Below are 16,390 nucleotides of genomic sequence, written 5' to 3' on the forward strand. Positions count from 1 at the left end.
CTCTCTCTCTCTCGGATAAACATTTTTTCTAACGTAATGACTAAAGTGTATGTGCTAGAATCGAAACATTAACGTTCATTATGTAACCACCGTTTCTAAGGTATAAGAGAAAAAAAGTATGTTGTACAAGAAGTAGAGAACACTTATATCCATTAATATTACGAGTTTCAAGAAAATAATATAAGGAATATGAAATCGACACATAATAATCAACTCTAGAATGACAATCAAAATCGTGATTATTATAACTTACATAATTTCCTTTAATGAAGCAATAGATATATACCTTTCTTGCTCAGTGAAGACGGGAGGGCCTTTGTGTTTTGTAATTTCTTCATCATTGTGAACACCTACCACCAGATAATCGCCTAAAGCTTTTGCCTGCCTCAAGGAATTTGCATGTCCAAAATGCACCATGTCATAGCTGCAATCAATTGTGTATTTAATTTGCGTAAATAAAGAATATCATTAACAAAAATGTCAATAAAATTTATTTCATCAAAAGAATTATTAAAAAAAAAATCATTTAGCATAATATAACATAAAAAATAAAAAATTTTTTTACAAATTAATAAATATTGTCCAAATTATTTGAGTGAAAGAAAAGATTAAATATCACTTTCATTTGTATAAGTAATAATAGGTCAACAAAAGCAATAAATATAATAGCTGTATAAATCTATAAATTGTTTGTGCTTCGTATTTCATGTTTAAATAATATTGAACTAAAATCTGCAAATTGTGCAAACAATGCAAAAGAAAAGAAAATATATTTCTTAGGGCACAGTAAACTACATTTTAGCATAAAAATGTCTAAAGGTTAGATATGTTAAAAATGAAAAAATACGTAATATATTAATAATTCAACAAAGATTTCGAGAGAAGCAGTCCGTTAACAGACTCCGAGTATAAAATGCTTTGGTAACTATTATATTAATCGCGCCTGTCGCGATAACGCTGAATACAAGTCGCATGACGATACATACTGATTATATGAATCTGTGTGTACATATCTATCGCGTTCGAAATTAATATTAAACAATTACATAGAAAAATGTGCGTGATTACAGTTCTGAGAAGCAAGTCGTAAATAAAATTCGGTTTATAAATAATAAAATATATCGAAATAAAAAAGAGAAATGTAGAGATTAAAATTAGTGTTAAAATATTCAACAGAATAAAATTTAAATCGGCATGTTCATTACAAGCTACAATTTTCGAGTTTATTTTTGCATCATTAATATATATTGATTTTGATTAACATGCACAATAACGTAAAATATAAACATGTAATAACATAAAATATATACGATATATGTTATATATATATTGATTGAGTAATAATAATGTAAAATATAAACATAAATTGAGCAAGTTATAATCAAGGTCTTATATTTTAAAGATTTTTACGACATCGTAAAAAAAAAAATTGTAATGAATCGTAGAATATTATATACGAAATAACGATCATATTTCATGGACGCTTATCGCTAATCGATTATCATTCCAACAACTCGTTTGTCGGCAGTATTATTTAATGAACAGAGATATAATTTATCTGAAATATACAAGATTTTAAACAAGTTATCGTATATTGGAAAAGAATGAAGAGATTCGAGGCCGTGAACAAGGACTTGAATTCGACTTGACGAACCGGTCTATCATATATCGGTCGTCCTGTCCCTGTACCATTTTATCAGAGCGTTAAACGAGGACATGCGCTGCGCTACTCCGAATTGTGTTACAGTGAATTGCTCCGACCGGAGACGATTCTCTATTGCCAATCACGCGTGAAGTGCGATTTCGGAGTACGTTATATATATTTCCCCATTCGACTAATTTAACTAAGAGCGATTCTGCCGAAGAATCTAAAAATGTAGCTTTAACTACAGATCTGAAAATAATTTTGTTGGACCATCAAAATAATTTTGTAGGAATCTTAAGCATGATGCAATGTTTTTATATTCTAGCCATCAATTTGTTGTCCTATCTAATTATTTTGATGGTCTAGCAAAATTATTTCCAAGTCTATATCTAGCTAAATTTTTAGATTCTTCAATAAAATTGCTCTTTCCGTGTAAGAAAGAACAGAGATTGGAAAATGCCTTTTTTTATTCATAATAAATTCTCTCTAATATAAATGAAATAATAAAATTATAAAATATACGAATATACGAATATGTATAAGTAAGAATGCAATGCCTAAGATGAGTAGACATTTTTAATAAAAATAAATTATTCGTTCGCAATCAGCGCGTGAAAGTTTTAACGAGAGGAAAATCGAAGAATTCTAATTCAAGAACTTGTCTCTTCCTCGAGTATATTCCTCATATATTCCCGTATATTTCCATTCAATTAATCAATAAATTAATCTACTTTGCTAAAATAGTGAGACTGAAGAATTCGCTTGCCTTTTTTCTTGTCCAATAAAATCTCTATAATATAAATATCAATTAAATAAAATAATAAAATATAAATATTTCTTAAACAAATAGAAATCTTATAATAAAAATCAATCGTTTGTAATCAGTGCGTGAAAGTTTAAATATATGAAGAACGCTTCAGAAATTTGTCTTTCTTGACTATACTTGATTTATTTTACTAGAAAATTTATGTCCATTTCTATCAATATAGATTAATTGCAATCTTGGTTTTACTTGCTTTTATCTAATTCTTAGATAAAGATACAAAGTAAATCAAACCGAGATTAAAGTTAATCTAAATTAGTAGAAATGGAGACAAAAAGACTTTATCATATGAGAAATGGATGAGACCTTTATTACTTAAGAAATAAGAGGAAAACGGACTTGCTTCTCTTCTTGTACGATAAAACCCTGATAAACTCTATATAAGTAATAGGTGTATAAAGTAAATAGGATTATTATAAAATATAAGTAAGAATATAATTCCTATGATGGGTAGATATCTTTAAGAATAAATCCTTCATTTGCGATCACGTAAAAATTAATGAAAAACTCGAGGGAACTAATTCAAGAATTCATCCTCCTCGCATATTTCCTTCATTCAATTCAACTAATCTATTTCATTAGAAGACTTCGAGAAAACACGCTTGTCTCTTCTCTTTCGTGATAAAATTCCAGAATATAAATAATAGAATATAAAATATAAATGAGAATATAATTCCTATAAGTAGAAATCTCTTAAGAAGAACAAAATGCTTCATTTGCAGTAAGAGTTAACGATAAAAATTGGAAAATTAATTCAAGAACTCGACTTCCTCGTGCACTGGAAAGATTTGCTGAATTTTAATAAATATTTGTTTAACTAATACTAATAATACTAATAAACATACTTATAGTAAATATATTTACTCAATAACAAAAATGATACTTGAAATCAATTAATGATTCTTGTATCAAATAAATAACATACATTTACATGTAGTAAATATTTCATTTGTATTATTCAAACAGATATTTATTAATATTTAATACATTTTTTCCAGTTGTACATTTCCCCATTCGATTAATCTACTTCGCTAGAAAAAAGACTGGAGAACGCGCTCTTGTCTCTTCTCTTTTTCACGATAAAACCCTTATAAATTGAATAATAGAATTATAAAAAAATATAAATAAAAACATAATTCTATACAAGATTCTATAGAAACCTGTAAATAATTAAGGCTAAATCGTTTGCAATTAGTGGTCGCGTGAAAGTTACTAACGAGGAAGATCGAGAAAGCTAATTTCAGGAAATTCGCTTTCCTCGCAATTTTACTTACACCCGCCGCGCCAGTGTGAGGGTTGGACACGTATGACCATGCAATAATATCGATTGATCGCGTTCCTAACGAAGCTCGTGACGAGGATGCAACGGTAATCCCGCGCGTTGCGACACATCGAGAAGACACGTATTATATCTCGTCGACCGGCTGGGCAACGAGCGACGCCGCATTCAGCCGCATTGAGCGGCGTCGCTTCTTTATGATTCTATTCAACGTGTATTCCCTTCGATACGACAAAAAAATCCACAAAACTCACTTACCACCCATCGCACCAGACGCGGACCTCCTTGCGGTTTTCCTCCGTCATGACGGAACACGATTAAGTTTCTGACACTACTGACAATACTGACTGTCTCTTCTCACAGTTCCTACCGCGACTATCGTGACTGCCGAACTGGAGTGACTCGAACTCGGATCTCGGAGTGACGTCCGCCGTGGGTTGATCAAAGAGGGATAGAGAGGGACGAAAGGGCGGAGGGAGAGGCCACGCGCGCGCACAACTTGGAGTAATCGCCAGACTCGGTCAGACCTCGCCACCTATTCCGAAGACTCGAACAATCTCGAAGTGAGTCGGATCGCATGCGTTGTTTCATATATACGTTGTGCAATAGGTTTGTCGCGTCGCATGCTCCTATTTACTCCAACCGTAGGCTCCCTACTCACTTAAACGCACTCGTTAGAACAAGAAGAAGCTATGGTAGGAACATGTTGAAACATGTTGAAGTATACGAGGCGAACAACTAATACGTTTCAGTGATGGGCTTTAAAACCCCACCGCGTCCCGTGATTCACAAGAATTAAAATCTCATTCTCACGTCGAGTTGACGTCATCGCCGAATAGGGATTGACGTAACTCGATCCAGGGGAAGCACAGCCCTTGTGGAAAAATTTATAACTGAAGCACATCTCTCCTAATATCAATTTCGCAAACGTCAATTCTTATCTTGTGAATTAAAAGTCTACATGATTAAGTTTTGAAAAGTGATTTTATATAAAGAAAAAAAGATTACCGAATACACTATTATTTATTGATTTACAATTCTAAATTTTTTTTCTCAAGTCTCTCGAAGAAATAAATGGTTTTTATATCGGCATTTTCAAAGTTTCGTTATCGAGTTGCCCGCATAATTGTTGAAGATTATTTATATTGATGAATGCGAAGACGTATCTCTAATAGATAGATATTTCGCTTGATTTCTCCGCATTAAGTATGATATATGCGCGAAAATACATTCTTATGTTCTATTCTATAAAAGTTCTTTGTCTTTATAAAAGCTATATCTCGGAGTTTAAGAATTAATCGTAGAATGAAGTAGTAACTTAACTCGACAACACAAAATATTTTTAATTTTGGAATTCTGAAATGACAGATAATTCGATTATTTTAATAAATCAATGTACAGTAATCGCTGTAATGTCTGTCGAGTTAAAGTTTTAATTTTCATTATTCTACAAATAAACGACAAATATAGTATTATAGTTACCTACTACTTTAATAGTAATCTAGTAACCTCTTAAAAATTGCAATTAAAAAATTGAATTTCATTTAAATATCTTTTAGACTTAGTGTTAGATGAACACGATGATTTGGCATATTTTTCTGTAATACTAGATGTGTATATACAGTGTCTCGAAATTCGCGAATCAAAATATCATAGCGAGTTCTCGAAAAAATAAGTTATAAAAGTATTCTCTTTTTCTTTCTTACTGTGATATTAATTTGCGAATTTCGAGCATTCTGTACATTAGAAACATATATATAAATGTGATTATGAATAGTACACAATCATGCTTTATCTCTTCCTATTATTGTTTGATTATGTGTATTGTTACAATGTTAAAAACTTCTTTGTTTTAATACAAAGAGATTAGGAAGAGATAGAAATAAATTCACATGATTAGTGTTTATAACAATTACTACGCATCCATTGTAAGTTAAGACATTGTTATCATTTTTGTTATCACTATAATCTAGCAGATATATGTTTGTTAACATTACAATCTAACAGACACAAAGATTTATTATATAAAATACAAAGTTCAGTCATTGTAGAATTTCAAAAGTATGTGAAACGTAACGAACAAAGTATAAATAAAATTAAATATAGGAGCAATTTTATTACTTTTCTAGTCATCTTAAATTTATTTATAAACTGAATGTTATCTTATTTGCAATATTGAACTTTGTTACGCGACAAGGAAGAAGCTTTGATATTCTACACATTCTGATGATTTACAGCATCGCCATAAAAACATATATCGCAATGATGATGCGGGCAATTAAATTGGAAAGCTGGAAAGCTTGGTCATTATGGAAAAATGTGCGATATAATCATAGACATAACAAATGTTTTATTGTTGCACAATAACCTCGCTGGAGTAAATATTTTTCACTTGAGTAAAAAAAGCAAATTTCAAATTGGATCGTATGATTCTCGATAACCAATGAATGAAGCAAATGGTCTTCCCCGGCACTTTAAAAGATTAATTATTATCAATAATGTAATAATGAAATTATCAGGCGTCTTTAGATAGGATATTTCATAGTAAATTTAACATCAGCATATATATATACGCGTGTTTGTGTGACGGCATTCGTGACTCAAGACGTCTAACTTATATATAACTTCGTCAAAATGTCACATCGACGTTGATTGAATGCCGATCATAAACACACATTTATACATATTCATGATTTATAATACACAGAGGAATCTCTGAAATTTATAATCAAAATAAATTGCAATTATACAAGCATAAATTAAATTTATATCGCTATTATGATATCAATAGATTATAGAAATAAATATGCACGTAAAAGTAAAAAATAAATACGCTCTGCGTCAAAAAAATATTATCGAAGAAAAATCACTTAGAACCAACATTACGTTTTTAGCTTTTTATAGTGTCAGTCTTACACTATTTTATTGAATGTACAGCGGCAAGCCAATCGAATTGTAATACTATATCATTCGGCGGCAATGCGATAATTGACCGCTTAAATATATTAAGGATCCTATCCTAAATATAACATACTTGACTTTGCATAATTGATAATATTGTAATATTACTTAAAGCTAATGAAGAGTGACGTGTACTGGAAAAGAAAAGGAGGCGAATGTTCGTGAGAATGTGTAATTTTTTTGGAACAATTCTCTGCAATTCTGGGCTCGTCGGCTCAATCAATCGTCTGCCATTATTCCCTCTGGGACGCAAATGGGAGTATTCTGTTACAAATGAGAAAGATATATAGAGCCAGACGAAAATGTTGCCCTTATAATTTTTTCTTATTTAGATAGTCTATCGATCTAAAATTTCTCTTTTCTTTGTTAGGTTATGTAATACCCACATTTGATCGTTCGTTCAATAGCCGTTTTGTTGCCTGTAGCTGCTTCCATATCCACTATTGTTCTGGCTGTAGCTACCAGAGCCACCGCCGGAAGTTCCACTTCCAAAGCTGTTTTGAGGGAACGATTTACTGCTTCCATAGCTAGCCCCGCCTATGCCACCTATGTGAAGCGTACATCAAGCATTTACAAAACACAATAATTTCACCCATCTAACGCTATGAACGTCACAATATGGCAGCAGTAAATATAATCAAGAATCTTAAAAACTAGGGAAGTGGAAAGAATAGAAGGGCTAAGAATATGGAGACTTGATTGTATGGTGACTTGATCTTTTACTGATTTAGAATAATGCAAATAACATTTTTTCCATTTCAAGCGGACAGATTCAACAAAATTATACAATCAATTTTTTAAAGGCTGAGAACCCACCGCTACTGCTTCCGGACCATTTGTTGCGATCACTTGCACCAGTACCGGAAGAGCGGTCGAATCTTCCTCTATCTCCTGCATCACGGCCTCCACGAGATCCTCGTGAACCACCACGGCCTCCAGATCCTCGTCCACCGCCTCCACCTCCACTGCGTCCACCGTAGCGTCCTCCTAATTATTAATTAATAATAATCCCCCTAGTTAGCAATAACAAAATATTTAAAAAAAAAAATTTTTTATAAAAATTAAACATAAATTTTAAGTAGATGTGAAATTTTAGTATCTATCAATTGTAATTAAAAAAAAAAAAGAACAAGACTCACTCTTATAAATGCCAGGATTTCGGGATAAATCATATAATTTCGGATTGACAACTTGCTTAGCCTCTTCTAAAACTTGAATTAAGTCACCAGCCTTGTGAGCATTGCCGGGCGTGAAAAAAGCGTACGCAGTTCCTGTACGCTGCGAACGACCCGTACGTCCGATACGGTGCACATAGTCCTCAGAGTTAGACGGATAGTCCAAGTTTATCACAAATTTGACATCCTCGACATCTGTGAGATACATCAAGTTATAATAACAGCACACGGAAAACACTTGTTCCTTTGTGGTTCAATTAACTTATAAAGCGAATATATTCAAGCATTTTACCAGGACGTTGTCTTTGCTAATGGAATTAAAGAATGCTCTCAAGTTACCATTACTGAATATTCTGCAGCAAGTTTTGAAACAGCATTTACAATGCTGCTGCTACGTGGCCGACATTTTAAAATATAAAACATATTTTGAACATGAAGGACGGACAAGAACATAAAAGTTACATCAACTAATAAAAAATATTGTTCCAAGGTGCAATAAACTAGCTTTAGTTCCATTTGCAATTTGTATATAACATTCAAGTTGACCACAAAGAGCAAGTCTGCATGTAATTACCTGTTTGCGACTAGAGCTGGAAATGTAAATACATTTTTTGGAAATGTAGAGGAATCAGAGCTCAGATGGTTCTCATGGAATTCTCGCTTCACGTATTAGCGAGCTCTACATTTTTATTCTTAGTCAACATTACACCCTTCTCTCCCGCACCAAAGTATGGATCTGTGCTGGATATTTCGAAATTTGGTCCTTGTACATTGCTTCGGTGAAGAGGTTGGAACATCAAGTGAGCACCTTGCGTTCTCCACTCAACCCCCACATGTACTCCCCCATCAAATAATTAGCATCAAGAATTACGCACCGCAATATTGTGAAGACTCCTTCCTATTTTGATGCAATAATTATTAATAATTATCGCTACTCCTCATTTGTTCGCCCTAACTTACAGAAAGTCTTCGACAAATCAAATTCATAAATAATATAAATATTATGCAAAGATTTCAGAATATGTTCTAAAAGTTGTCCACTTATATCGAGTTTTTACATGAAATAAAAAGCGGCGTTTAAATAATATCACAAATAATGCAGAGCGCGACTTGATGCAATTTACTATCAATCCAACGAATATATAACCGATAATAATATATCTATCCATTTTGTTTTTTCTTTTTCGTCCTTATGCTAAACGCCCTAACATTACAATTTCCATACTTTGGACCGTCGCAGGTACAGAGTGAGAGTGTTTTTCGAGTGGCAAGGTGGCCGAGGCACAGCGTTTGGTTAGCTTGTTGCGAGGGGGCGGCGACCAGCAGTCACGCCCCGTTCAATTATATTTTCCAAAGCTAGTTGCAGAGTTCTAAGACTCCAGAGTCGCATGTGCCTCTGAAAACACATAGAACAGCACGTTAATACCAGACTGACAGGACTTGTTTCGATCTGAGAGTACAAAATCGGAAGAGATAAACCTGCCTCTAAATCGCTTACCTGATTTCCTATTCTTAAAGCTGAAATATTTTGACGTTCTTTCTATATTATTTATTCTATCAATCATATCGTTTAAAGTCTATTTAACGTGAATGTTACCGTTCAAAAATAAAATGCGAAAATATTAAAAGAACGCCAAAATCCACCTATGTACACTAGTCTATGCCTATGATAAAAGAAGACTTAGAAGAAGTTAACAAAATAATTAAAACTTATTCCTTCATTAATCATATCGCTGAAAAGACAATGGCAATGTTAATTGCTCTAGTGCGCTCTATAACGCGCACCACCGAAACTCTCAATTAATTAGTAGGCGAAAAGAAAGAATTAGCGATTAAAATTAATTAAACTGAAGATGTCAATGGCAAAATCAAATAGGATATTTAACTAGTCGTTCCTGGAATTCCTTAAGAATAATAAATTATCTCCAGCCACACTGGTAAGAAGGTAATGTCAATCAGTCTGGCACATGCCGTTATCCCACGTTATTGCCACATTACAATACCACGACTTTCACAAATGTGAAATAACCATCGCAGCCTGACCCTTACATCATACCTATATATCTGCAAATTCTTACCTAAACCTCTCGCCGCCACATCAGTAGCCACAAGGATGGCAGATCTGCTATTCCGGAACTCTAAAACAATATCTCTTGTATCACAAATTACAATCCCAAAAGGTAGTATAAAAGTAAATAAAGATAAATCAAGTAAATATAAAAAACAGTATTTAGCTAAATTTTGTTTTAACAAATATAAAAAGAATTATATAAAATACCGAGATTATTACAAGAATTTAATATTATAATTTTTGTATAAATGTTTATAATTAGAAGTTTTCTAACTTTACTTATTTAAATAAAGTTAATTTAAAATAAAAAATTTCAAGACATTTATATAAAAATGTTAATATTTGCTTCTCGTATATTTAGAAAATCATAACAATAGCACTCACGATTTAATACATAATCTCTTTCTTGTTGGCTTTTGTCTCCGTGAATACCAATCGCTTGCCATCCGTATCTATTAATAGCTCTTGTTATATCATCCACTTTTCTTTTAGTTTCGACAAATATTATAGTCTTATTTTCTGGTTCATTTGAGATTTCTTCCAACAATTTCATGAGCTTACTCTCCTTTTCATATTCCTCACATACATCAACGATTTGCAGAATATTGTGATTGGCAGCCAATTGCAGGGAACCAATGTTGATTTGTATGTAATCCGTTAGGAACTCTTCCGCGAGATTACGTACTTCCTTTGGCCACGTCGCCGACCACATGAGAGTCTGACGGTCGGGACGTATTTGTTCTACAATTTTCCTAATTTGAGGCTCGAAGCCCATATCGAGCATTCTATCGGCCTCATCAAGTACTAAATATGTACATCTACGTAGATTAGTTGTGCCGCGTTCCAAAAAGTCTATAAGACGTCCTGGCGTAGCAATACAAATCTCTACGCCGCGCTCGAGGTCACGCGCCTGAGGTCCTTTTGGAGCACCACCGAAGATGCATGTGTTTCGCACCTGAGAAGACATGCCAAAATCTGATGCTACTTGTTGAATTTGTTGTGCCAATTCTCGAGTTGGCGCTAAGATTAATGCGATCGGCCCATCGTTCCTGCTCAGTCTAGGTTGATGATTTATATGCACGATCGCCGGCAAGATGTATGCCAGAGTCTTTCCAGAACCCGTTTGCGCTATACCAACCATATCTCGGCCGGATAGGGCAATAGGCCAACCTTGTGCCTGGATCGCGGTCGGTTCACCAAATCCTTGTCTACGAATCTCATTGAGGACATAGTCTGGGAAGCCACCTTCTTCGAAATAAATATTGGGACCTGGAACGTTAGCCCCCTTCACAGTGATCTCTTTATTGGAACGATATGCCTCTACAGCGTGAATACTCCGTGCCATTACGTTAGGATGTGGCTGGTAGAAATCCTTTCTGAATTGTGGTAAAGTGCTCATATCCCATCGTGGTTTACGTAACCGTTCCCCAGGTTGCCGATTTTTAAAATTGTTGTTTCCAAAATTGCTGTCTCTGTTTCCGCTGCTGCCAAATCTATTGCCTCCTCCGCCTCCATCGCGTCCGCCGAATCTACCACCACCACCGCGTGCTCCACCGCCACCTCCTCCTCCTCCTCGTCTATCAGAACGATCAGAGCGGTCACCGTATGCCCTTTTTGCAAACAAAATAAATCATTAAACCTTAATTCTTTAAAAAGAAAAAGAAGCAAATATCGGATTACTCTAAGCATAAATAAATTAAGGTGTCTTTTTATTTCTGCCAGATTTTTCTTTTCCATCAAATATCAAATATTCCAAATTTTAAACTTTATGTATAAAGCATAAGAAAATGAACCAATCAAAGTCTTTTATTTCTTCTATTTCTATAAAATAAAAGACTGATTGATTAATTGATTTTCTTATATTTTATGCAAAGGTCTGTACTTTTAAGCTGAACTTTTAGGTTCTCGCGCTACTTCCTAGTCAATAGACAATTTATTCATAATATGTAAAACAATTAAAATAATAAAATGAAAAGATTACTAACAATATCTTATGCCATTATTATTATACATAATTATTGTTATTTTATATGTTATTAAACATTTTCAAACTGACGAAATAAAAGTTGCAAGATGCTCATTTGATGTACACGCATCATCCATTTATCTGACATTAATATATTCTAGCTTTTTTTCATTGAAGAATATAAATTTTTTGTAAACTGTACGGTTAGTTTAAACAAAACTTTACGAAAACAATTATAGTGTTTACTTTATAATTATAACGATTTTTAAATTGCTGCCTTATACAAAAGTCTCAATTTAAAAGAGAATAAAATTATACCTTCAACTTGTAATGTAAAATTCTATAAATTTAGAATTAAATATCTGCAAAAATGATAAAAATCAATGAAATTTTATAGATATTGATATTATTAACTTTTATATTATAGACTTATTATACTGATTTTATATTTGTCATCAAACGTGAATGTTAAAGCCATGGCACATAGAAGAACTTAAGACTTAAGCAGTAAGCGAATTGACAAATCACAGTAGAAGTAATTGTGAATCCAACATGTGAATTTCCTTACTACTTAAGTCTTACATTCAAGTTTTTCATTTTTTCTTTTCATGTTGAAAGAAAAAAAAAGAAAAAATGAACCATGCAAAAAGTTCAACAAGAACAGATTCGAAGGTTTACGAAGTTGCAAAAGTGTACACTATTCAGTTATAGAAAACAGACCTAATTTTTTCCTTTTACTTTAAGGATATGTGTATGCGTGTACTTACCTATTTGCATATCTAGATTCTTTAGCAACATGCTACATATTTGTAATCAAAATATAAAATTATCAAACATTGAGAAAATGAGGTACTGCTATAATAAATAAAAGAATAGCAGTAACACGTAGAGAAAACTTCTAGATCGAATAACATTTGTTTTTTGTATCTGAATTCTTTTATATTTTCTTCTTTCCTTTTTCTAATTATATAGCTATCTCATTTTAAGTGCAAAAGGAAAAAACAAAATACAGCTACAAAAATAGATATATACTCTATTCCTAGTATTGTATATTCGACAAGTTCTTTTGGGGTTTCTCCCAATTAGCCACGGAAAATAGAAAATTCTCTCCCTCTCTATCTCTCTCCACCCCAGAAATTCTATCATATCCGTTCTAATTAGAAAAAGATAAAGCCTAAACTCAAAATTAAAGTTAATCTATATTGGAAGAAACGGGCATCAACTAACAATGAATAGATTTATCACAAAGAAAATCTTGGCTTAGGCTTATGTAATATAATTCGCTTCTTTCTAATTTCCTAACAATCTGTAGTTATGCATTACTAGTTAATTGCCCGTAACTTCCTGCAACTTCCTAGCGCTACGACTCATTATTTCGTTTCTTTCCTCAATAAATTTCTATACAAATCGCGAACTCAAAGATCCTTTCGCGTGCAAGCCTCGTCTAGTGGAATCTTCCGCGATTTTTTTGCCAACGTGACGCGCGTTCGAATACATGCAAGGTAATCCAGATTTCGAGTCGCTAATAATTTCGTTCAGCTACATAATTATATGTTTCGCGCGCATAGTATTATCTAGGCAAAGTCCATTTCGAGACGTCGCGATTTCCATTGTGAATTCTCACGATTGCGATCACGCCGAGATCGCGACAAAGGATCCGTTCGCAAAATGGCGTACAAGGGTGGACAAGTAGCAGCGTTAAACGGAAAACAAGCGACGAGAGTGAAATTCATCTCGCGTCGTCTTGCGCGAACTTACATTGCAAGGGGTGGGAATATGTCCTGCGTGCGATTTCCTTGGTAGTTACCGATAAGGGTCGAGAATCCGGACCGGGTGACGAGAACACGTTCACCCGTTATCAGACCAGCCAGCTGAAGGAACGAGGCAACAGTAGTGACGGGACGGGAAGGAGGAAGGGTGTCGGCGTCACGGCATCATGGCGGCTGGCAAAAAGTAGTTCCTCCTAGTAGAAACCAGTCACGATCCTCGAATTTTGCACTTCTTTTTGTAGAAAGTATTGTCCGAATCGAGAAATCTAAATATTTCTACTTTGAACTTCTCTCTCGATATTCGATATGATATGGAGAAATTAAGGAGCCTGAAAAAAGGCGTTCTTCGCCGGAACTGAAAGTTAGGCCAAGTTAGACAATCTCCAGCGCCATCACGTTTTAGGTATAAATATTGCGGAACTAAATGTATCGCGCCAAATTCAAACCCATAGATGTCTAGCTGCGACGTTCATGCGATGTAAATTATTAAATTAAATTAAATACGATATAAATTTATAAATGTGTGTAAATATTTTACTTATTAATGCAAGTTACTAAGTTTCATTCTATTTTTTATCACGATCCACTTAATGCTACAAATGCTTTTTGCAGCATTAGAGTAACTCTTATTTTGTAACTCTTAACGACTGTAAATTATAGTGCGACTTAGTTTGTAGTTGCGCAGCTCTTTTACTATATACAAAACCTGTGCAATGACAATGTAATGGTATTATAGTCGTTAAGAATTGCAGAATAGGCTCTTAGTATCGCATTCTCTAGTATTCATTATTTGTAATGTGTTGAGCGTCGAAATTGAATGCAGTATCGACACATTCAATATTACGTGTTTACATAATATTATTAATAATTAACATAAGAAACATAGAAATTTAAAAAAAATTTTTAACATGTAAATAGGACTACATATCTTTTTGAAGCTAAAAAAGGACACATGAAATTATTAAAATTTTTATTTTTTTAAAGAATTTTTCAAATTTAAAATTGTGAAAAATAAGATTGTAAAAACTATTTCAAATCAATATTATTTAAAAAAATTAGAAAAAATTCCAGAATGGACCAGGATGGGTGGACCAGAGGAATGTTATGTTTCTAGTTAATTTGAGTACCTATAAATAAAAATTCATTTTACTTAACTACGTTAAATGATTTTACACGTGCTATCTACATTATTTTAGCAATATGATAATAAAAAAACTAATTATTGATGACTATATTCAACATAAAAATAACTTTACAACTGCTGTAAAATATAATCGGTTAATACATTCAATTGTGAAGAATTAAGAACAAAAATCGAAATATTAAGAAAAGTACAACAGTTGCAAAACTGCTTTTTCTGCTGAATGAAAATCTATCCAGACAAAAAGCTGCAGAAAAATAGACTAATTGTTACGTTAGATATTTTATTAGCCTTTCTTTATGCATATAAATGTATATAATTTAAAAATTTTTAAAATTTATCTGAATAGATCTTATTAATAAAGTTATTATGAAAGTTATTATGATATTCTTCATTTTTCTTGTTGAATGTTCAATAGTAGTTCATATGTATCAGAAATGCATATCTCATGCTAAGAACAGGGGAGAACTCGACTGCTTTCAAGAAAGCGAAAGTTAATTTTATTAATTCTATAACACAGACTCACACAACAAATGACACACATTAATATTTTCTTTCCTAAGAGATTCCATAGCAAGAGAAATCACAGATATGAAACAAAAACACAGTTGTTGATCAATTTTCAATATTTTCAATATTATAAATAATTAAACATAATTGACTAATTCTACCCAGCAGATTACTTATATAATAGTGAATTCGGTTATATATATCAGTAAGTAGTAGTGTGTAAATTGTATTATATGAGATACTGCTGGGCCTCCAAATTATAAATTCTGATGTATACACCAGAAACATAAATGTTTTATCAATAAAAGGTTCAGCATATATTTTACCAAATAATTTATCATGTCAAATAATTTATATAATGTGACACTAAGTGTCATATTGGTTATTTGCAATCAATTATAAATTAAAATGACAAGGATTATATGTGTAATCCTTGTCATTTTATTTAGACAGGTTTTAATCAATATCTACTTATACATCCAATTAAATTTATTACAAGAAAGCACATTTGCGAAGAACTTTCGCAGTCCCGTTGAAAAACGAATACATCTATATAATCTATCAATTGCACTTTCTTCCAACAAATTCATTGACAAGTTTTTATCACATTCCCATATAGTTCCCTACAATTCATCGGAAGTTACAATTAGAGAGACTGTTATTTAATATTATAATTTAAAACGTTTCGTTGAAAAATTTAGTCAAATAAAATAAAATAGCAATTGTGTTAATATTATCGATATAAAAATTAAATAATTAATAATTTTTAATGATTTTATCTTAAAAATAATATATATAAGATACTATAGAAATAAATTAAACAATTCAAATTAAAAAAAATTAAAGTTGTTATATAAACATCTTTAATCTAAATATTGCACACGAGTGTGATGCAAATATCGTGTAATTTTTCACTGTTTCACTACTATTTATAACAGTGGATAAATAACCTTTTTTATAAAAATTTATAAAACGATTATTTATCCGCTAATATTAATAAAATATGATACGTTATAAACGTTAATAACGAGATTGATGTATAATCAGCAT

At 32.4% G+C, this 16,390-nt stretch overlaps 2 protein-coding genes across 2 annotated transcripts in view; both read right to left on the bottom strand.

Moving 5' to 3' along the window:
• The window catches only part of LOC105626933 (ethanolamine-phosphate cytidylyltransferase), a 6,866-nt gene extending 2,814 nt beyond the window's left edge, over positions 1 to 4,052 (bottom strand). Inside the window, exons 1-2 of the mRNA XM_012208225.1 lie at positions 4,006 to 4,052; positions 287 to 424 (exon numbers count right to left, since the gene is read on the bottom strand). Of these exons, the coding sequence (XP_012063615.1) occupies positions 287 to 424; positions 4,006 to 4,052 (185 nt within the window). The remainder of the gene's footprint in view (positions 1 to 286; positions 425 to 4,005) is intronic.
• Positions 4,053 to 7,407: 3,355 nt separating this feature from the next.
• On the bottom strand, positions 7,408 to 11,299 carry LOC105626935 (probable ATP-dependent RNA helicase DDX5). The gene is made up of 4 exons (XM_012208226.1): positions 10,339 to 11,299; positions 9,962 to 10,021; positions 7,848 to 8,078; positions 7,408 to 7,695 (listed from the first exon to the last, which is right to left on the bottom strand). The coding sequence occupies exons 1-4, from the start codon at positions 11,297 to 11,299 to the stop codon at positions 7,490 to 7,492; spliced, it is 1,458 nt and encodes a 485-aa protein (XP_012063616.1). The 3' UTR covers positions 7,408 to 7,489.
• Between the last annotated feature and the right edge of the window lie 5,091 nt (positions 11,300 to 16,390).

This window comes from Atta cephalotes, assembly GCF_000143395.1.
Source record: "Atta cephalotes unplaced genomic scaffold scaffold00007, whole genome shotgun sequence".
Taxonomy (NCBI): Eukaryota; Metazoa; Arthropoda; class Insecta; order Hymenoptera; family Formicidae; genus Atta; species Atta cephalotes.